Source organism: Apostichopus japonicus, chromosome 19 (assembly GCF_037975245.1).
Source record: "Apostichopus japonicus isolate 1M-3 chromosome 19, ASM3797524v1, whole genome shotgun sequence".
NCBI classification, from domain to species: Eukaryota; Metazoa; Echinodermata; class Holothuroidea; order Aspidochirotida; family Stichopodidae; genus Apostichopus; species Apostichopus japonicus.
This window is the reverse complement of record NC_092579.1, coordinates 23,960,097-23,984,212: the sequence shown is the minus strand read 5'-3', so window position 1 is coordinate 23,984,212 and position 24,116 is coordinate 23,960,097. Positions and strand designations below refer to the sequence as shown.

Here is a 24,116-nt window from a genome sequence, read left to right as displayed (position 1 = left end):
CTACCCAAGGCTACTTTATAGGAGGTCGACGCAACATGAATAAACCATAATAGTTTTCGGTCCCTACCTTTCTCTCTTCTTCAAATAATACCAACTAAAATCCTATAGCGTATGCATTTCTTTGGTATATCTGCTTAATTTTCCCTGGTGATGCAGATGAAAACATTAAATTAGGGACTTTTATTTCAATTATTTATTTTGGACGCTGATATATCGAGAAAAGTTTTTATCGACCTGTAAGATGAAATACTGGAATCGTCATGTGCCTTAGCCATTCGCAAACAGAACCAGTATCACCACTATGTACTGTTCAACGCTGTCTATTTGAAGATAAAAAGATGGGTGGAGCCATGGAATCGAAGGCGGTGCTTAGTGCTTTGTAATCATGACAGTTACTTTTCATAGGATTTCAACGCATGCATCGTGGCATGTATATCACAGCAGGCGGCTGAGGATATCAAGCTTTTCTAGTAATAGACATATTGACGTTGTTAGTGCTTTGAAATAACATGCATAAACAAGCAGTTGCCTTCTAAAGGTCTAGTGCATGCTGTACCTGGGATCTGAAACGGTTACCCATGCAGTAAGATAACTTACCGATTCGGTTTGACAATACATCACAAACTAACAAATCTAGCTTGCTGTTTGTAATACTAGCCTAATAAGAAGTAAATCAGAGCCAGGTGCTTAGACTAGGTATTTTTTGTAGCTTCTTATTATGATTTCGAGGACCAAAGTTAGGCCTAACCACGTAGGCCTAGGCTATAGCCAGTTAAAGTTAAACCCAGCTGGGTACCGTTATTCTTCGCACACGGGACTTTCCGCTGACAAAAAACGAACAAATTTGTCAGCGGAAAACAATTTTCATGTCAGTGGAAAACACCGTTTTTATTTGAAGGAAATTGTTTGTGTGTAGAATCTCACACAGCACTTGTACAGTACTAACTTGCACTGAATGTATTACTTCTAATTCTATTGCATTGAATGTGGTTGTGTACACTGTTGCTCGTGTGTGGATATGGAAATGTGGGAACTAACACTCATTTCTACAGTTTCAGAGTGATATTTTCATTTGGCATGTTTTCACCGTTTATTATTTGTCATAATAAACCATGACTTAAATGCAGCTACATAATAAACACACAGAAGAACAAATGAAGAGCATCAGTTTCTTCTCCGTTTACACTATCACCATACATATAATTATCAATAATCATTCACAAATACAACATATCAACATGATAATAAAACATTTACATGCAACGACAGAATGTACACGTAATGCCAGCCAATTGCTTCGAGAATCTAGACTGGTATGAAACAAACATAGTGTACATGTATGTGAAAAAAAGGTAATTTCCGGCCCAGGAACTTTTCATTTGATTGTCACCCAAACCTACAGTTTTATTTGTTGACTGCTGTTATGAGAATGACACTCTTTCGGACCAGTGCTACTTCCTCCCTTCATATCATGTGATTTGCGCGTGGGTTTTTATTATTTATATGTCCTATACAGTGTAGAATACTCGCTGAATGATGAAAACTTGGTATTTTGCTTGTAATGGTCCGTATTCACGTGTAGAACAAACATTTTACATGTCGAATGATTCACTATTGCTACTGTATGTACGGCAATAAAGCCCACTCATTCAAAATGCTCAACGAACTGTAGCTTTAGTTTGGGTGCAATGGACCTTACTAGTTAGTTCCTATTTCGTAGACCGTGCTGGTAGTACCTGACAAAAATTAATCTGCATAATTTAACAGCTTTGTTCCTCCTACCAACAGGCGTAAGTGCATTCTCTCCTGTTAGTGGATCCCTGTTCATCTGTCACCAGCCTAGTGCACCATCTATACCAATACATCCAAACAATACTAGGCAGACGGATAAGTCACGCCAGCAAACTAACTGTCAGTGAGTATCCACCAAACCAAAATAGTAGCCTGCAATCTTTGAGTTGCTTAACAAATGCCATGGACATGTTAGCCTACTTTTGTTAACATTTTTTATTCCTTGCCCGAAAGTAAAAGGTATCTATGCGATGGTGATTGCGTGTGTGTGTTAGGGCTGTAACGGTTAAACGGTTAACCGACCGAACGGCCGGATAAACGTCCGCCGTACATCGTATAAGTTTAACCGTTTTTGTAATGCCAATTACGCAGTCGCAACGGCGCGTCTTCACATCTCTTTGTTCCCGAAATAGACCGCAACATTTGCTTGCCGAAAATCACGTAACAATTGCAAACTTTATCACGCATCCATACAAAAGATTTTTAAGATCGGCGGTACGACTGAATGGATTACCAAGCGGTAAGTGACCCATGAAGCGCTTATTGTTACCCCGTTCGACAACGTGGCGAGTCTGCATCTAATCCTTTCAAATTTATATTGTATTTAAGTAGTAAACGTTTTCTTTCGTATGAAGTTGACTTCAGTTCAGTGTTCCCTCTAAGGTGCGGGATTCCATTCAACTGACTCAGTAATCCCACAAAGAAAACATTTGTCTGCTGGAATCCCCGCATCGTTTTCTTGCATTCGTGATAAGTTTATACTCAATGCACAACGTATTCACTTGATTGTATAGAGAAAAACACTCTGAAAATCAATAGAGAAATTACCAATTGTGTACGAAAGGTAAACTGGTACACCTTCAAATATTACGAAAGATCGAGCAAAACACTTTCGAATAATTCACGCGAAACTGGCATATCGTGCTAAATGTTACAATGTCATGTAAACAAGGCTCTAGTACACCCATTTATGAATAAAACGTAAGAACACATCTGGTGTTAAGCGGGGGAAAAAGTATTTTCTAGAATTTCCAAAATTACGGAGAAAATAATATTCTACCATAGTTAAGTGTATAGCAAATAGCCTAACCACCTCGCCGGTTACGGATCTCACGTAACTACAAAAACACAACTAATTGTAGATTGCAAAATTGACGTTTTCTACAAGAACATGGAAACAATATTTAGTATTTAGTTAATCATGCCGAGTGGCCTTAAACATGTGATTACAAGGTTTACTTTCATGTATCATGGGGAATAGATTGTTTTGTTCATGCGGAGGAGTCAGTTGGCTGTTTTACTTACCTAACTGTTAATACGGGGATCATATTTTACCTACTTTTCTTAAACGTCTAAGATAATAATTCGCATAACTTTACCGAACCTTAACTGACTGACCTAATTAATTCTAGACCATGAAACGTTCTTTGGCAACATGCCAAAAAATGTTAACAAACAGGTGTTAGACAGGGGAAGAGCTCACAGTTTGGCAAGGTACCTTGGAAAATGTAGCCTACCGTAGTTGTAGTATAGTGCAAGCTATTCATTGTTAGGCAGTGCTTTGCCGAACGTTGTTTGTTTCATAATATCGCATGCTTTGTAAGTTAAACTTTTTAAAGATTGTAAGACAGATAGATCTCTTTTCATTTTATAACATAATATGGCTACTCTAACTTGTCATTTCAAAATTTTCATCAGTTTCATGACAATTTTAAATTCAAAAAGTTGTCAGTATTTTGCATCCACAGCTGCGAATATTTTATCGCCAGACACGCCACGACCCCACCGGGGGACTACCCCACGCCATTATGCTACACGTGCTAATTGTGTTCGCTGCGCGAACTCCATTGGGAAATCGACAGGGTGTTCGCGTGAAATTTAACAATGTTTTCCACACTGTCACCCTACCCTCTGCCTACCCCGCCACAATGCACAAATTAAATATATTTGTGACCCATTGTTGTACTTGTAATTGCGTAGGCCTAGCCCTACTACCGTACACTCCTGTAGTAATCGCTTCCTAACAACCGACTTTCCTAACCTTGGCCTAGCTGGTGAAAGCCTTGTAGTCGTACACTCCATATGATCGCGAACTTCAATACACAATGCCAATATTAAGTAGGCCTAGTAATTAGGCTTATAACTGCCATACAATGCCTACGCTATTACAGTAGGGGCTACGCAATTAACGAAGAAATATTTGCTTCAAAAATCTCTGTAACAGTTACCGATGAACTGAAAAGTGAAGCAAAAATCTGTTGAAAACTTCATGAAAACGCGCGATTCGTCTTTTTCAATGTAACGATCGTCAAAACTAAGCAAATACAACCAAATTCTTTGACATACGCGTTACGAAAAAAACGATACTTGCAGCGCTACTTTGAGAATGTACTTTCGCATCAAAGTGGTGGCGCTCTTTCGGAATTATAATCTGAGCTATATAACTCTGATTTTCGGCGCTTATTTCGAGGCAACAACACTGGTTACGTTTAAACGTTAACCGTTCGGTTAATAGAAACGGTTAACCGGTTAGTGAATTAACCGGAATGACTCAGCCCTAGTGTGTGTGTGTGAGTGCGTTTGTGACGCCCAACTTGTAAACACGATATCTCAAGAAGACCAATTTCATATTTGGTGTGTAGAAGTACCACATTGAGTGCAAGAAGCCTATTGTTTTTGGGGGAGGTCAAAGGTCCTTTGGGGTCACCAGGGGTCAAATTGTGAAAACCTTGTAAACATGATATCTCAAGAAGGGAAGGTCAGACAAATTTCATATTTGATGTGTAGATGTACCACATTGAGTACAAGAAGCCTATTGTTTTCTCTGGAGTTCAAAGGTCAGTTGGGGTCACCCAGGGGTCAAATTGTGAAAACCTTGTAAACACGATATCTCAAGAAGGGAAGGTCAGACCAATTTCATAGTTTGTGTGTAGAATTACCACTTGAGTACAAGAAGCATATTGTTTTCGGTGGAGGTCATTTGGGGTCACCAGGGGTCAAATTGTGAAAACCTTGTAAACACGAAATCTCAAGAAGAGAAGCATGGGCAGACTTCATATTTAGTGTAGAAGTACCACGTTAAGTACAAAAAGTCTATTGTTGATGGTGGAGGGCAAAGGTCATTTGGGGTCACCAGGGGTCAAGTTGTGTAAACTTTGTAATCACAGTATCTCAATACTGGAAGATTGGGCAGACCTCTTATTTGGTATGTAGAAGTACCACATTGAATTAAAGAAGCCTATTGTTTTTGGTGGAGGTCAAAGGTTATTGGGGTCATCAGAGGTCAAATCGTGAAACCCTTGTAAACATGTACACCCTCACTATACATTACGTCAGATTCATCAAGAAAACTGCTCATGTTATATCATCGAAACCACAATGCATTTTTGCATTCTGGTTAACCTTGTAAACATGATACCTCCAAATTGAAAGCTTGGTCAGATCTCATACTTGCTATGAAGGTGTATAGCATTGAGTAATTTAAGCCTATTGATTTTGGTGGAGATCAAAGGTCATTTGAAGTCAACAAACACCAAAAATTTACTTCACTCCCCTCTTACCTGTCTCTCTACACTATTAAATACACCTTCCTCAACATAATATCACAAGGGAAGCTTGGTCAGATTGCATAGTTGGTATTTAATTGTACCACATTGAGTACAAGAAGCCTAATGTTGTAGGCAGGGGTCAAATTGTGAAAAACATGTTTACACAATATTTCAACAAGGACAGATGTCATATTTAGTATGTTGATGTATCTATCACATTTAGTATAAGAAGCCTGTTGTTGAGGTCACTGGTCATTTCAGGACAGCCTGTGTCATTGTGAATGTAATGTTTTTCACATCACACTGCTTTTCACTGTATTACTAAGATCAAGTATGTTGTACACCCTCACTATACATTACGTCAGATTCTCGGCAAGTCAAAATTTAGAAGTCATATAAATAAGAATGGATTGTTTGATGCTAGAATTCTTGGCAAACAACTTCAATGGGGTTTTCAGTCTGGTTTTCACAAGTTGTATATTTACTGAAAAACTGACTGGGAAATTATAACCAATTCAAAAAAGCATTTGGAGACATGTATGGCTACTGTAGAAAGGTAATCAAACCAGCGAACTGTGGATTGTTTCCCAACTTTTAGCTTTGTTGTTAATACATGTAAACTGCATAGGGTACCATAATCCTTATTGAGACTTTTTAGGATATCAGCAAATATTGCATTATATAGGCACATTGATGAATTTATTCAAAACATATGCAAAAGTTGCTAAGTTGGGTAAACAACCCAAACCTGGGCTCTCAGGTGTAATGTTGTTGTACGTTACCATTCTGATACTTCCCTTCACAGCAATGTTCAAGGTAGAGCCACACTACAAGTTTGAGTCCAAGGATGTTGACCTGCCAAAGTGCATGTTCAAGATGGATAAAATTGTAGGAAAAGAAGGAGTTTCATTACCAGGCCAGGGTGGCACAAATGTAAGTATGAAAAGGATTGAGCTGTTGGTGGTGACATTATTGATGAGACCTGGAACCAGAGAAATATTGATCAGCCTTAACAATTACCGTTTGGCCCAAAACCATGTCATATCTGGTTCAGAAATTTGAAATGAATGATGATATTCATTGATATAGGGAGTAAAAAAAATTCCAAGTCTTTTCTTTCATCTGGCCATTATTTGGTGGTATTCTGTACCTTCGTAATGTTAATATAGTGTGTTTACACGAATTTGTTGATGGAAGTAGCTCGCTATAATACCACCAGAAAAATTTTCATCAAATGCATTGATTTCCATGGTATTAGTGTACTGTAGCAAAACGTTACCTTTGAACTCTGTTCAGCTGACAAGCTGATTGTATAGTAAATGTGAAAGCCTCCATATTGACTTCACTTTCAGAATGGTGACGACCAGAATTGCACAAAAACATTCTGCCATTTGGAAGATTCAGGCAGCATGTGATTGGTACATTATCATCATTTATTAATCATTTATATATTTATCATTTATTAATTGTTGTAGTTTTGTAGGTCATTAGGCTCATAGTTTGAAAATGTTTAGGAATCCACATTTATTAATGCTGACCATTAAAAGATATGGCTAATATCAATGGTTGAGTAGCCGCTGCAATTGGGGAACTGAAGGTCAAATGATATCTGTCAGTTGCCGTCATTGTGGAGTACAATTTTCCGTTTGGGTATGAGTCTTGTTACCGTTGGTGCTCTAGTTTGATAATATTTCATTTTCAAGCTCGGTTTTACACTGCCTGTTTATGAACGTCCTTTTGGGATTCTAACTCAAGCATTTGAAGACATCAGATTTTATAAAAACACCTTCTTTCCACCATCTTTTACAGGGCCCCATTGATATTCAGTCACTCGAGAAGAGGCAGGATAAGATTCTTAAAGAACTTGCCGAAATAGAAAAAGAAGTCAAGAATTTGGAAGAAAAGTTTGGTGTAGAAACGACTACCGCAGCTTCAACGAAGCAGGTCACTTCGGGGACAGCAGCTGTGGTATGGAAGTTATCTTGAAGCTCAATAGAAATTGTTATGTAGGAAAAGAATTGTGAAACCTGCAATAACATATATTTAATTAAGGACCATATTAAGTCAAAGATCCAACTTTTTTAAAGATAAGGGTACTGTTTTTAAGTTAGCAATCTATTGTATATAGAATCAATTTTTGAAGGTCTGTCAAACAGTAAACTGGGTTTGCTTTCCCCCCCCCCCCCCAAAAAAACAAAAAAAAACAATGTTCATTGTATTAATTCTTACCAATGGTCCAGGAGATTGGTAATTTAAATTCAAACAATGAATCTAAGAGATGAGAGAACAGTAATATAAATGTTGTTGTCAAAGTACAAAGTTTTCATACTTAAGTTTCTCTTAAGTTAGAAACTATCTGTTGCACAGGACAAAACACCTTTAGTGTGGTTATGAGTCACTCATCTGTCAATGGAAAAAGTCTCTCTTCTGCATGAGAAACTATACAGGTAGTATCGGCACTCAAATCACTGACTCTCCTCATGTAGCAAGTACAGATAATGATGGGACTAGACTTGACGTGGACTTTAAAAATTATATATCTGTAAATTTCTACTGTTTTTACAGGTGTTTGCCAAATTTCTTTAATTTAATCTTTATCTATTGATGTAACTCTACAACAAGACACACTTGTGCATCTCATGTCAAGAATAACATAAATTAATAATATGAAAACATTGATTTGCCAGGAGATTAAATTTGTTAATTTCTCATCTTTTCTTGGCTTTAGATTGGTAACATCATTCACGACGTGGTTGTCTATGCCAATCCTTCCTCTCCGCCTCACTCGCTGGTCTATCTATACAACAGACTACAAGAGTCGTATACCTGTAGGACAGCTGTACATGTGCATTCGTCAGTGCAGTCTGTTCCCGAGAAACTGTTAAATTACTTTGGAAATGGTGTCACCGTTGAACGCCCAGAAGCTCAGATATCACTTACACTAATATGGAAAGATGGTAATTGTTGTATTGATTGTTTCTAGGCCCTGTGTTTAGTTATATTGGTTGCAGTTTGGGGATTTTTGCTATTTTGCCATTAATGTATAAAGTGAGCTTAGTGTAGGAGTCAGTTTGTAATCAAGCTCAGCATTGTTCCGAATGCAGAATTCTGCATCCAGGACGCAATGTTTGAGCCAGAGGCACAGGGCTAAAAATTTGTTGAACGGGCAGGGCTGGAGAAAAGAGGGGCAGGCCGGGCTGCCCCTGTCAAACAGCGAAGCTAAGGCACTGGGCCATCTGCGCTATATATTGTGTATTCACAAACTATATAGAGATATTATAGCATCAGAGATATTATAGAGATATTATAGCAACTACACTAGTAAAAGTAGGTCATACAATAAATGCAATTGGTGTTCGATCGGGGCGCAAGTTTCATTGGAGGCTTTCATCCCGGAGATGCAACCTTTTTCCCCTAGTTACATTACTGAAGCTGTTGAGTTGGTTGACAAATTATACCCAAACTACAGGTCGATGGCTAAGGTTCAAGTTTGTGAGCAAGGCCAAATTTGATGTAATGTGTTTGTAGTCTGCTTACAGGGACAGCACCTGTGTGACATTCAGATCCCAAAATACACAAAATTCGAATGCTTGTTTTAGTACTCATTATTGAACTTTTATCATTACATAGCACGTGTCATGTGAGAGAAGTAAAGAAAACTTGTAAACAGCTTGAACTGAAAACCTCAAAAATATGTCCATCTATTGAATTGTCACTTTCTCTTCACAGTAAAACATGGTCCAGAAATGAGAGTGAATCCTAGCGACCAGACCCCTATATGTGGAGAAGCTAACATAGCCCGTTATCTAGCGCGTCTGTTTCAGCCGAGTTACGAAGCTGATCTACATTCGGCTTGTTTGGCCGACCACTGGCTGGACTTGGCGTCCTTCTCTCTGGTCGGGGGGAACACGAAGGAACGAGCAGCCGCGGTGAGATCACTCAACTCACACCTGGGAAAGAAAAGTTGGCTCTTAGAAAGTACATCCTCCTTTGTGGATGCTGTCGTCTTCAGTGCCTTGCATCAAGCAGGTCAAAGGTCGGGAGCCTCTGGAAATGTCAAAAGATGGCTACAAGGTTGTGAATCTGACAGGTTATTTGGACAAATGAGAACTTTACTTGCTTGAGCCAGATATTCTCCCCTTTTAAGTTGAAAAGAAAGAACCCTAACCTAAGGGTTTCCATTTTCTTGAGAATGTTACCGATTCAGCTTATGACAAGTTAAAGTGTATATTAAGCAGTTGCGATAGGTAAAGATCAGACCTTCCTCTGCAAACATCTCAACAGAATCCAAAGAACTGTTTGTTTTAAAGGTGATCTTTGTTACTAATGAAAGGAGAGAAAATACACTTACTTTCCACAAAGGAATCATGTATACTTAGTGATACAGATGTGCATCTCAGCTTAGGAAGAAATGGCATATAACATTGAGAAGAAACAGTTTCACTATTTCAATTGGGTCAGTGCGAGTCCAAGTTTCAAGTATGAAGATAAGCTTCATGTCGCCTTAGTACTGGGTTTTCTATAGTTTTTAACTACCGTGGATAAAGTCACTTTCAAATTATGCTTTTGCTCCGACAATAGCTGAATGCAAAGGCAATTTAGTCTACCTACAGGTAAAAAGCTAAAGGTACCGTAAACTTCCTAGATTCGATGTGATGCTCCAGAGCATCTTATTTTAGAGTCTTGTTTTTAAAGATATAGCCATCTCTGAATTTGTCCATTTCTCAACAATAGTATAATTGTTATCCCAGGATAATATATTTATCTTTGACAAAGGCATATAATTTTTCACAAGGCTTGTTTCTCAGGTATTTGTGAATGATTTTAAGGATCCTCATTAGTTCATACAAAGTTCACTCATTGCAAAAAGACCTTAAGTTTCTTATACCCAGAGAACATTATCACTTTAGATTTTGCCAATGGTCAAACTAGTGTAAACAGTAGGCTCATCAGATATGATCAAGGAGTCAATGTGTTCAGAGGCTGAATAAAAATGCTCCAATTGGTCATTATTTCATAATTAGCATAATTAGGCCAGCCACAGAGCCATCTGTTGAAGAGTATACTGGAGATAATAAAGCTTGTTACAGGTAGGGTTAATAAAATCATCAAGATAAGATCTATTGGTGGGGGGAAATTAAGAACCTTTTTCATGAAATTATTAATAATACTAGCTTACTTGATCAAACACATACCAAGTCAGCATTTCACTATATCATCATATGCAAAGGTCACAAAATGTTACCCCATTTGCTGAAGATTTCTTGGGATTTAATGAGAAGTATTTTCAAGGAGTTTTTCAAAGATTTTCAAAGATATTTTGAAAGATATTTAAACATGAAGATTTTTCTTGCTATTTGGGTGCTATCTAGATGGTGACAGATTTTAACAGATATTTTGGTGATATGTCAAAGTTAAATGCACAAAAATTTCTGCACTTTTGAAGGGTGGAAGCGGCATCTTGTTGGCACGGTTTATTAGAAGAATTTATCAGGCAGGCGTTGCATACGAAACTGCAATGCAAAAATAGGCTAGTATAAACATGCATGAGACTCTTCCGCGGAAACGCGGATTTCCGATTTTTTTTTTTTTTTCCGCGTTTTTTCTCGTAATTCGCGTTTTTTATTATTTTTTTTATTCAATTTTTTTTATTCAATTTTTTTTTTTTTTTTTGCCGAACATGCTGGACTGTAAAGGGAAGGAACACCAAATTTGACCAGTGGTGGAATCAAGTAGCACAAAGCAAGCAAAAAGCCTTTTTTTGGTTCAAAAAAGCTAATGGATAAATTATACAAGCAGAAATTCCACACTTTTTTGGCGAGTTACGTGATGTGATAGATTCCATCTAGAGTCCACCATTTTGCATCTAAGCCCTCCTTACATGAAAAAAAATTCTAAAGGGGAGGGGGACCCCCTCCCCTTGAACCCCTCCCCCAGGACGGCGATCGATAAATTTTAGATTTTTTCCCCGGCTCAGTCTCATCCCTGTATAAAGGACAGTTTTTCTGCAGAGAATCATATCATTTTAGTATTTTATGAGATATGCAATTTACCGACTGCTAGTCTGCAAAATATGAATACTGAACCATCCCCTGAGCAAGTAGCAACATAACACAAATGAGTTGAAAGCATCTTTGCATATTTTAACAATGCACAAATCATTCATCACAGAGGACCAACATGCTTTAATACAAAGTGTTGGCATTTTGATAGCAAAGGGAACATTGTGAGTTTATCTCATTTCAAGTCTAATAGGAAACTTAAGCTTTTAAATAACTTGTTGACATGTTATCACATACCATGCACTGTGATCACATTTATTATAGTTTAGAGCCTTCTAGGGAACTGAATACTTCAGACCCATGAGGTCAATCCCATCTTACCAAATTAAAATAACCTCTTCTTTAGTTCTTTTCTTCCAAAGTTCTTCCTAAGTTCTTCCTGAGGCAATCTCCAATGCCTTCAGGCGTTGCTAATAATAAAAGGCAAAAATACAACACAAGACACGAATATTTGTTTTTGTTTTCTAGACTCTTTCGTCCATAAACTTTATTTTATAACAGCATATAATAAGTGTAATTTAAAGCCATGTCACATTCAAGCTCTTATAACACAAGGTGGTTTTCAACAATGCATGTATCTTACATTTGTAGTTACATCTTTCAAAATAAAGATATTCAAACAAACCTTTTAGCCAGAGTGATGAGATTTTGTTTTTAAATTTCCCATAATACTACAGAAAATTATGCAAATTTCACCTGGTAAATCAACCTTTCCTATAGACATCCTTCATAACATTTAATTACATTTTCACTGGAGTTTCGGCATATAAATTTACACCTGGCAAGGGAATTTAGCTGAATGCCTTCATAAACTTCTTTCATTTCACACCAGATTAACTGAAGTTACATGAGTTTTGTACTTTTTCTCTACCTACTTTTTTTCTCCCATCCAAAAAGGAACAGACAAAAGTTAGTATCCACAGTTAATGGTAATAGCAGCTTTAGCTCTGAATTTTACATGTGAAGAAGTCTAGGCTTGGAATATCGGTTGAGTAGTAATAAGTAATGTTTGTTTAGGCAACAAACTGGATAAAAGATACGAGCACACACAACTAGCTGCTTGAAAGGGACAAGCATTTCACTGTCGACAATCTCGGTATTTCCACAGTGTGACATTTAACTGTATGATTGAACACGCCTGAATGACTGAACAGAAATGGAAAGTCAGCACCTCCTGGAATGTACTTATGAAAACTAAAAGAAATTTGTAGCAAACATGGGGTTTAATACTTATAATCTCTATGTTGATTTACATCATAATGACATGATATGCATTCGAGAGTATAACACCTGACTCATCTGAGATGTCTGATGCACAGTCACACTTATTTGATAACAGAGACTTATTAACTTTCCTTCTTTACATAGCATCTTTGCAGAACTAATTACAGTTGAAGTGATTAACCTTCATATCCTATTAGCAGGTAGAAACATTGACAAGTGACAATTCCCATAATGCATTTGGATTTCACAATATTTTTTGTCATCTTGGTTTGGTGACACAATATAGACTAACAACATATATATATATATACTGCACTTTGATGTTCCACATGGACAAACGTTCAATCTACCATTGTTTTTCATTCATTTTCGTAGATGCACTTAGGACTTCCTTACAACTGAAAAACAACATTCATGTTACCTTCATCACATCTGTCCCCCAAAACATTAATTTCATCGTATCATTACAGTCCTATCATATTTATGGTTTTAATACTCTTTGCAGCATTAAAGATAACAAAATTGATTGTAGATGATAATTCTTCAATGCGGTCTTACAAGGAAAACATTCTGTGACAATATATCCTAACAACAGAACAAGCCATGAATCTGGGAGGTGGATTCATGTGCTTCATCGTGCAGGTTTTGTTTTTTAAATGGTTTAACTTTCAGACTTCAGTGATATTCCTTTAAAGCAGGGGTTCTTAACTGGGGTGCATGAACCCCCAGGGTGTGCGTGAGTCCATCCCAGGGGGTTCGTGAGATGTTTCCGACAGTCAAAACTAGAGTACTTTTTGTTGAACTAAAATCTGATATATCATATAAGTTAGTAATGTACACAAGTCGTACCGATCGACAAACTCTTTTTGCGTTCCATAAGCATATGTTGCCATAGTAGTACCGTACCGTGCATGTGATAAATAACTGAATTATGAAACAGACACAGGCCACATGACTTTGGTGAAGTTGGTGTACCAATGACAGTAAGTCGTGGAGATAAAGAGCTGAGAAAGTAACTGAAAGGTTGGCCAAAGTAATTATTATTATTTTGGAAATTGCACATGACCTCCATTTTGCCCGACACAAACCAAAGTTAGTATAAATTCATGCTTGAAAATTGTTGAGTGACAACATGCAGTCATTAGCCTGTTTTAACATGATATACCAGTTCAATATTACACTATGAACTTGATCTTTGACGAAGCACTGTTACACGTATTATAGTATAATAATGACTCAGATCGTGACTGGAAAAGTTCACAGGGGGTTCATGGGGGGATAAAGTTAGAGAAACACTGCTTTAAAGTGTTAGTTGAGGTGGTATCAATTGGGCTGAAAGCACTTCACCAGATGACAAGTGGTAACATAAGAAACTTTTCGGATTTTCCCACTCCATGAACAACTCTCCTTATTGTCTTATACAGACCTGCTAAGGATATAAACCACACTGCATACATTATATTAAAAGCCATGGTAAGACTTCGTATAAATGCCACAGAAACTTCTTCATGCCGAGCAAATAGTCTCTCTGTATCCCAAAACAAGGCAACTAATAAACGGCTTCCATTTCTTCGTGTTCGTCAGAACTTACAACAACTTGGCTCAGTCGTTCAGAGGAATGTTTCTGAACAGGTATGACATGGATTCGCCATTGTGTATTCTTCGAATAGATTCGGCCAGGAGCAGACTGATGTCGACAGTTCTAATCTTGTTACACTGCAACCTCTGTACATCTAGTGGAAGGGTGTTGGTTACTACAATCTGAAATAAAGGCAACCCACACATGCAATGTTATTTGTCCTTGAGAAATTTGTAACACATTGTAAACATGTTATTTCAGACCATAAAATCTGTTTTTTGTAAGGGTTTATGTTGCAAATGAGGAGCTGACCTACTGCTGTGTTTTGCTAGGCTAAGTAGTCCAGTCACTTTGCTTGATGTGCCACTGATATTTTCCATGTGTCATTTTCAAAAGTGGTTATAAACTGCAACCTGCACTTTTTAGTGGTGGATTTTTGATGAACTACAACTGTATACCAAATTAAATTTGTGCCTACAGCAACCAATTATCCACATCCTTGGTAAGAAATATTCATAGGAAATGTTCTTGTTTGTGAAAAACTATATGTGTAGTATGTTTGTTCATTTGTTCATGGAAAAGTACTTTCTATAGAATATATCCTTAAGAGTTAAGTCCAAATCTGATAATTCGGTGCGGGCAGTCACCATTTACTGGATATGCATGCTTTATAGACTGAAGATAAAAACCAACACTTTTGGTATAGATTAGATTCTCTAGGCAGCCCCAATACAATCTCACATTTTACTTAAAAGAGTCTGAATGAACTAATTTTGACTGATGACAAATGCAACCAATGTAATCAAATTAAGAGGAAAATGTCATCGCTTTGGGAATGCAGTCAATACTAGTGAGGAACGAGAAAAAGTATTTATCAGTGCTGGGCATTAATGTAAATGCATCAAGTGAATTCAAAATGTGTCAAAAACTAATGCGCCAAAAAGTGTCAAAAAGTATAACACTAATGGACAGAGGAAAAGGATAACAAGAGAGAAGGTATCAACAGACATTCCAGCAATGGAACAGAAAAAATAAATTTGTTCTTCTTCTTGACAATCAAAACATGTGTTAATTGGTTCGATCACAGCAGTCACTTACTTCATCGATACAAGATTGTTCCAGGAGTTTGGGGGCATCGCCAGACAGGATGCCATGAGTCAGGATGAGGTAGACCTTATAAGCTCCTCTCTCCTTGAGGACGTCCCCTGCTGCTATGAATGGCTCCGCATCATCTATAATGTCATCCTACCACGGAGAGGAAAGAGACACAACTAGATGGTATCCCAAAGCACATACTCAGAAAAGAGGTATATCATTGATAACAACAATAATAGCATTTTAAAAGAGACTGAAAACTAATCAGTAATTAACATTTCATCAAAAACACAATCCAATATCTATGGACACTGCACTGCTTAACTTCATATTCTAACTTCCACTACTGGATCAGCTTATCAAAAATAACAGTCCTACTCACCACAACAATGGCAATTCTTCCTGTGACATCACCAACAACATTGATAGGTGGCTTCTCCTTCTGTGTGAAAACTGCAAAACAAATAACCATAAAACTATCATTGAAACAAACAAAATAAAGATATAGTTCTATATAAAAATTTATACAATAAAACAAAATTGACATTTGGTTTAAAAATTAGTACCTACTCAAACTTTGTTTCTATTCAACAAAGCTGTTCTTGGACTTCTCACACAACTTATACAATAGTTAACCCTAGGTCATTGTCACACCCACATCCAAGTGTGCATGAACAGTCCCTCCTGGGACACTACATCTTTGTGTCCCCGGGGGGACTTCCCATAGGGTGCAGTCACAAACCCGTGGATACAGCAGTAACATTTCTACACTTGAAACTGGATATTCTGCACTTGATAAGTCTGTGCACGGGCTCGGACAGTTTACTAAATGGTCAGAAGTACAGCACAATGTAATGCGGTCAAAACAAGGTGATGAAACAAACATGATCCAATATTTAAGGGGTTTCAAGATTTTAGGTTGTTATTTACGTTTAGTTTTTTACTTTTTTGACAAAAAGTTGTTCGAGCACACATACATAAAACAAAACAAGTTTTACATAAGTTGACACCAGATATTAAATATTTTAATTTGTCAATACAAGGTTTGATCTACTACCTAGATGACCCTTAGCATCCCAGAGGGGGTTCATAGTGGTTCCATATGGTCACACAGAGTTACTAATGTCAAGGGTGGTAAAGTGGAAGGAAGCACCATTAACAAAGTTGTTACAGTAAGAACTAACTGAAAACATCTGTATATGCTTACATGGAATGACTTCCATAGCTGTGGCCGGCTTGGGGGCGACAAACGGCGGAGGGGAGTGTCTGCCATCAATGTTTTCTTGCTCCGCATCTTTCTGTTCTCCGTGGATGACAGCCAGTCCCAATCGAAGTCTGTCAGAGTATGAGGTCGCTCTCTTCGCTGCTCCCGGATTGCGTGCTACAATGATGGCATTCCTCCAATCAGGAATCTGCAAAAATGCAAAATCGACCAGATCGCTCATCCCATGATCAGTGATTATCAGATCATCCTTGCCTTGTTTAAGTTTATTTCTAGATGATCAGAAAAACTGGACAAACGCAATCATTCTGTCTCACTCGATACAACTACATGGATTGTTTTCTCCAGGCTGACAAACTCCACTTCTGTTTATCCTGTTTTTGGTTTGGGGTTTTTTTTTACTTTTGTAAATAAACAACATTATTAACAAAAAACTTTCTGTACAAAGTCGCCAAGTAAACAGTATTTTCGTCTTCATGAATGAAGCAAAGCTGGTCTCGTATGTCATTGATCAGAACCTTTGACTAATGGTCAAGTTAGACTCACTGAACAATTCTTAATCATAATCTGAACACATTTTACTGCATTTTACAATTGATTCATTTCAGTATTCATTTCAATAGCAATTATTATAATGAAAAAAGTTTTTAATTTGTCGAAGGTGTTTTTAGAGTTGATTTTGATAGTAGACTTTTTGATGCTCTTCGATAGAAAAATCCTACAACAATCTAGTTCATCAGCTTCAATAGTGAAGTTCATTTCAATTAATGAAGCAATAGTCTAAATTTGCACGTTTTTTTCCACTTTGCATGTCACATGTCCTTAGGAATGATGTGAAAAAGTGTCTGGGCGATGTTGAGAATGGAACCTAATTCATTAATGATTTGCTTATTACATTGTTTCTTTCATGAGCGACTTAGATTTCTGTGCTGGTATAAGCATTTGCCTGAACAAAATCGTTTCATGTTTTTGTCAAAACAAGAGCAGTTTATCAGTTGGGTGTGGGGATGAGAATGGCTTCAAAAAAGCACCACAGGGGATTAAAACTACCCAATTAAATTAGTGACTTGAGCAATGTATGAGTGCACACTGGCTACAATGTAGCTGAACTGGTCACGCCAATGATGTTATATTGTCAATTAATTAAACAAAAAAATTCAGTTCCTTTGGTTCTTGATATTTTTTTTGGGGGGGGGGATTGGTCAATTTTTTGGTCAAAAGTAGTTAAAAATTTGTGCCACTAAGTGTCAATACGTCCAAATATTGTATTCCTTTTGAAACCTTTACAAAACAGGAGAGGAACACTTCAGCCTTCACTTGACAGAAAAATTTAAGACATTATCTTAGTTTGACCAATTGCAATGTCAGTGGAGTAATAATAAATGGGTGAGGTCAAACTGTTGACCAAACACTAAAACGATGCTTCAGGGTAAGTCCTCAAACATTTGAACTCCGATCTCACTCTCCTTTGATTTATATTGTTTTAATGACAAGGATTTGATGGTCTTACATTTTCAGTGATGTACTGGACCAGGAATGGTGATGCTCTCAGATTGTCAACAGGTAGGTTGTAAAATCCTTGAATTTCTTTGTGGTGGAGGTCCATGGTGATCATGTTTGTAATACCTGAGTAGTCAAAAACAAAACAAAAAAACCTCTAAAATTGACCAATTCTCAATCAATATGAAGATCAACAGATGGTGCAACAAAAGGGATAGATAGGTTATGTATACTGCTATGAGAAGGGTTGTTTCGTGAATGGCCGACTAATTTCTGTTTTGTTTTCTGTGTTAGGGTTTCTTTTTCTCCCTCCAGCATGGATAAGAGCTGTGAATCATTTTCGGTAACTTTCAACTCTAATTTCATATAGGACAATGTTTCTGACTGGGGTACAAATTAAGCCAGCCTGAAGGTTAAAGAATAAATTTCACGTTTAAATCAAAGAGGCATTTCATATCTGCATTTTGCACTGAAACTGTCACATTTGTGTAGTACCTCACTTGACACTTCCAAGGAAAGATATTTCATTGGTCTGCAAACAAACCCTGTTGCTTCATAATAATGAAATGAGCCACAAAACTTTAAAGGAAATGCAACTAAGAGAACAAAATATTGCATTAAATTTGTGAGACACAAACATTTGTCGTATTGGGATAATTATTAATAGCCAGCCAATCAATAAGACCCAAGCAGCTGTTACCACTCAAATCTCATTGTTAGACATAGTGAAGAATTAGGTGTAGATATTACAAAGTTTTGTCAGATAAAAACTTCAGAAAATTTTTTAAAATACCAAAAAGTACTTGTTTCTATAACATGACTAATGACAACAAAACAGCAGCATTTAAATAGTGCTGATTACTTTTAAGTAAAGAATCTATACAATTCTAATCACCTGACTTTCCCAACATAGTGGCAAGGAGCTTGGCCACGATGGAACCCCTCTTCCTCATCTGAGACTGTTGGCTATATGGGAGGTATGGGACGACCGCTATGATAGAGCGAGCGCAGGAGGTCTTGCAGGCGTAGGTCAAGATCAACAATTCCATGATGAGATTATTCACATCTCTGTAGAGAGAAGTGTATCGATTATCATACGTGTTCTATAAATTAATGATGATACATAACAGTTCAAATCTTGAGAAATACATTATAACGTCAAGAGTTCAAATCCTTCTGCACTTACATACTAGATGGAATGAGGATTAGCCTGATTTGCATAGAACAATCAGGGCTGAAGTAGATAATATCATCAGTAACCAGTTTGGTTAATTACTGGCTAGTGGCTCCTCTTGGGTGACACCAATCATAAGGATTATTTTTCTACCTGATCAAACAGAATCAAGTGATATGATGGAACGGTAATATGTTTGGACATTTTACAATGGTCTGATTTAACTTAACATTTACTAAACAGTACATTGAGAAACCTCTACTCAGTAAAATAAAGGAGACTGGGGCAAATTAAGGAAATAAGACCTGGAACTTCAACAGAAAAAAATAATATGAACTCATTCCAAAATGCTCCAATCCCTTATCTCTCATGGAATGGGGGGGGGGTCATTTGTTCTGATAAATGTTTTAGTCACAAACCTTGACCCAGCTGCCAGAATGAAAACATCTTTGCCACGCACAGATTCTTTAATATCAACTGCCGTTTCTGGAAAGGAAAATGAAACCAACTTCGATAATATTGGTGAGAGACATATGGACAGTTTGACAGTTAGCTAATAAGCCTGCAGTAGCCTGTTATAAGTAAGTGGCTGGCAAACCTTTGAAAGCAAAACAAATGAAAATTAAACGAAACAAAGATAGGCAAAACATATATTAGAATCTATTATTCATCGTTAAATAGTTGCAACCTTCAAATCCCGTTGAGGGTGGCATACTCCTATTAGAGTCTATATCCATCTGCATGATGATCCGCTAGATTGTTCTCCTTCAGCGAAAGTGCCACAAAGGAGAACAACTTTTTTGACCTGTTATCAATCATGATCTAGTTTTTTTTGTGGCTAGCATGTTGAAGAGCATGAATGAAAGTACATGTGGTGAGAAAATTGGGCCAATTGAGGCAATTTTAGACCCCTTTAGGCCTCCCAGGAGCAGCGTAGGAAAATTGTTTACCACTGAGTGAAGAGGTTTGTTTGCAAGTGATAAAAACTTCCGGCTTGGATAGCAAAAAATCTACATGGTCATGATATGTAAAATTGATGGTGCCATGAAAGGCCAACTTGTCAGCTATCCAGTGATGGATAGCATTTAGATAGTGAGAACTTCTACCTAGACTTAGAGACCACATTACTTTTGTGATTTACTGGGTAAGCCAATGGGGCTTTCAATGGGCGTATGCTTACTGAGCTTTTCACATGTGGAGCCCTCTTTGACTGGTAAAGTAATAGCACAATTGAAGAAGAATTCTTTGTTACATAATAGTACAGGACTAGTGGCTACTGGTAAGTTGAACGGTTCTTCACTGACATACTACATAAATATAGCAAATGTTGTCTTGCATTTGAATTCATTTCAGGAAATATGCTGCACATCGATTACATTACAGTATAAAAATCTGGGTTTGAAAATAATCTTACTACTTAGACAATTCATGACTATTCCACAAGGCTTTGATGAAAGCTTCTTACCTTTGTTATCTTGTATATAAATGTCAGCTTTACCAAGTTCAATTCCAAGTTTGCTGTGAAGATACAAAATAGTGAAAACTAAAAAAACAGGCTTTTTGATTCCTTGATATATCTTGCTAGAAGAGCATTTTTTAGTATAACTCTGCACACAACATTTTCAAGTCTTGACAACAAGGATCTTACACCAATGTGGACCCATACTATCAAAACATGAAGTTCATCCCAGCTTCACAGTTTAGAAGAGTTGCAACCATATATCACTCTTGAAATTAAGTAACATCCTTGACCTAAATATAAAGGGATTCTTATAATTAATAACATGGTATTATACACCAAGTATGAGGTTTAACCAAGCTTTAAATATGAAATTATTGTATTTACAAGGTTTCTGGCAAGGAGTAAATAATATTACCACAAAAATATAAACCACATTCATTCCTTTCTGGTTGCCTTGTGTTTCATAGCACATATGCAGACTTATTTTTGACACATTATATTTAAACCAAACCCCACTAGTAGTTTGTTATTGTTCAGGAATAAGTATTGTTGGACTCATTTAGTACTCAATACTTCTTGGCAACAGTCCAAGAAAATGACTATATGTGTAACACAGTACACAAAGTTAGAGGACATGCAAAGTTCAACAACATACACATAGACTAGGTTGTTCTGCAAATTCATGCTTCTTAAACTTAGGCTAGGCCAATAGGTATCAGTTCATAATCAATCGATAAAACTGTGAGTCAAAAAAGTCTGACATAACTATAAGCCTAGGCCTAAACTTGAAAGGTGTCAACAATAGAGATGTTACCATGCTACTATAGACTGGGGCACAATAAGTTTCTGTCCCAGTTAGTTCCCACGATTACTTTCCATTTCAAAAACTGTGCATCTCTGCCAAGGCACAACTGTCCCAGGAGCAGAAATTAACTTTCATATATTTACATTATTGGTTGCAAATTATAAGTTTCTTCAAAATTGTAACTAAAATAAATTGAAACCTTTCTTGGTAATCCACTGTCAACCAAGTCGTCATTGTCAGTCGGCTTATCCCAACCACACGCACATTTCAACGGTTAATCTGTATCCCAGGCCTAGGCCTATCATAGGTATAAGCCTATATAGTGGTAACACACTCAGTAATGATTTAAGATTAAAAAGCAACATCAAAAACATAAATCCTTCCTTGTTAAGAACACACCATCAACTTATGCTTAAATAAGGTTCTTCCACCTTGGCCAAGACTTTCTTTCTATTGAGGAAGCTACCATCGTTCTACGACAGTAACTAATTTGCGTAGAAACTAACAGTAACTCCATAAACTAACCCTTCCAAAATGTTCCACCACTTCGTACATGTTGCTGTTGTTTGTAATTTGTAATAATAATATGTGTGGACTAACGTTAGAACGGAGGTTAGCCCTTATGGAAGTTCACAATAACAACCACTAAGTTATTCTATAGCCTAACCAAGTGATAGGCCATGATCAGTACAAATAGTGAAATACATACTCAGCCACACTCTGTGCAAGCTCACGATGAGAATTCCCCGCGAACAAGATCATTCCCTTGGACACAAAGTGCATTCCAGAATTCTTCGCAGCCATTTGTGCAAAAGTGTTGTGAGTTTGTGACTGACTCAATTTACAATGAACACAACAGCTGTCAAAAGTTGTTTCGATAAAATTTCTGTATATAGTACTAGTGGTGGTGTGTATTTTAGTGTTTGTCTGTTTACTGCGAATTTTGTAACTTGTAGCATGGGCATAGGCTAGGATAGGCGGCCTGGCTAGCTAGTTGAGGCTGTCGCTTCGTTTGTATACGGATCCAGTGGGAAGTGAGCCCTCATTTTTATATGGCTCACAGAAATTTGGCTCTGATGATGCAAACGATTGCATCTGCGTTCATATGAAAATGTAAGGTTTTCATAACCAGTTACAAAACTAGTAAGATCAAATTCAGGGACAGCAGATAAAAGAGGATATACCCCTCCCACCAGGGACGTAGCCAGGGGAGGGTTCCCCCCCCTTTGAGTACCCAGAAAATAAAAACGCAGGAAATTTCTTTAAGCCTTCTGTTCTTCTGCTACGTACGGAGGCTTAATAGGAACAAATATAAAGAATGCAAAAAGGTGTCCTCAAGTCTCAAAATTATTTTTATCTCAAAATTTTGACTTAAAGGGTCAAAAAGAAAAACAAAAGTCACAGTTTTGACTTTTAAAGTGAACATTTTGACTTTTCTTGGCACATTTCAAGTCAAATTTTTACATTAAAAGTCTAATTTTTGTCTTTTGTTTTTCTTTTTGACCTTTTAAGTAAACTTAATAAGTAAAAAATTCTGACATTTTTTGGGACCTAAAAATTTTGAGATAAAAGTCAAAATGTTCAGATCAAATTTTGGGAGACACTTTTTTCTTTCCTGTGTTATTGTTTATTTCCTGCAACGTGGGAAGCATTTTGGGCAACATTTTTCTTTGAACATCATGGCGCTCCTTTAACTGCACTAATTTCCCATTGTGAGAAGTGCCCCTTTTAAAATTCTGCCCCCCCCCCACCCCCACTCTTTTCAAGTCTTTAGTTTGCATTGAAAACCCAAAAAGTTAGCAAAAAGTATTTTTCATAAACTAAATAATAACCGGCAATAATCTTTCAAACTAAAGATAAAACATGCCCTGTATCGCCCATCAGTATCGCCGTAAAAGATTCCCCTACGCGGCATTGACAGCTAATTGTATATACGGTATTGTATTGCAACTGCGGCATAGGCCTACAAAATAGCTGGTTCGAGTAAAGTTTAGTTTAGTCCCCATCATGGGATAAAAAGAGTTTAACATGGACAATCTTGTAGCCTACACCTGCATTTAATCACTCGCATCCATCTAAGTTTTATAGTGGTGAGATTAAGAATCCCAAAGCCTCTTTATGGAATGTAATAATCAGCAGTTATTTTTTTGACGACGCTTAAGCAACCATAAATGGGGGAGAAACCCGCAAGGGCTTAAGGATTACAACTTACACGTCGGGTGGCTTCCAATTCAACATTTTTTATTCAAGTTTGAAATCTTTTAAATTCAGAAAGTCATTTTAGATGGGAAAACCGTAGACTGCTCTTGGATCAAAAACCCACGTTACTATGACCAGGCCAGGTATCGAACCCTGGACCTCCCGAATGCTGAGCCTAGTTGCTTCAAATGCCACCGCCTTTATCCACTCGGCCACAGCACCGGAATGTAACATCATTAGTGAATGAATTAAGCTAGTGGGACTGCACAGTTTTCAACTGTTTACATAATTTCCTTGTCTTTAGAGAAATAACGGATTCCAAGCCAGTGACATGGGTGGGTGAGAGGGGGGAGGGGCTATGGCCCACATCCCATCGTCCATCGGGAGAATTGGTTATATACTCGGGGTATTTTTCTTTTCTACCTCACAAAACGTGTGTAATTAGCACAACCATA

At 37.3% G+C, this 24,116-nt stretch overlaps 2 protein-coding genes across 5 annotated transcripts; one reads left to right on the top strand and one right to left on the bottom strand.

Moving 5' to 3' along the window:
- Positions 1-424: 424 nt before the first annotated feature.
- LOC139959794 (aminoacyl tRNA synthase complex-interacting multifunctional protein 2-like) lies at positions 425-11,843 on the top strand. 4 transcript variants are annotated; one of them, XM_071957643.1, is made up of 6 exons: positions 425-583; positions 1,789-1,915; positions 6,145-6,272; positions 7,149-7,307; positions 8,068-8,296; positions 9,069-11,843. In XM_071957643.1, the coding sequence occupies exons 3-6, from the start codon at positions 6,147-6,149 to the stop codon at positions 9,461-9,463; spliced, it is 909 nt and encodes a 302-aa protein (XP_071813744.1). In that variant the 5' UTR covers positions 425-583; positions 1,789-1,915; positions 6,145-6,146; the 3' UTR covers positions 9,464-11,843. The 4 variants fall into 4 exon arrangements, with proteins under 4 accessions (XP_071813744.1, XP_071813745.1, XP_071813746.1 ...); XM_071957644.1 differs by having other exon boundaries at positions 539-696; XM_071957645.1 differs by lacking the exon at positions 425-583 and adding an exon at positions 665-683.
- LOC139959795 (phosphoribosyl pyrophosphate synthase-associated protein 2-like) lies at positions 11,051-22,432 on the bottom strand. Its single transcript, XM_071957648.1, has 9 exons — positions 22,172-22,432; positions 20,661-20,713; positions 19,615-19,681; positions 18,917-19,089; positions 18,032-18,147; positions 16,507-16,711; positions 15,682-15,752; positions 15,303-15,449; positions 11,051-14,386 (listed from the first exon to the last, which is right to left on the bottom strand). The coding sequence occupies exons 1-9, from the start codon at positions 22,264-22,266 to the stop codon at positions 14,228-14,230; spliced, it is 1,086 nt and encodes a 361-aa protein (XP_071813749.1). The 5' UTR covers positions 22,267-22,432; the 3' UTR covers positions 11,051-14,227.
- Positions 22,433-24,116: the final 1,684 nt, after the last annotated feature.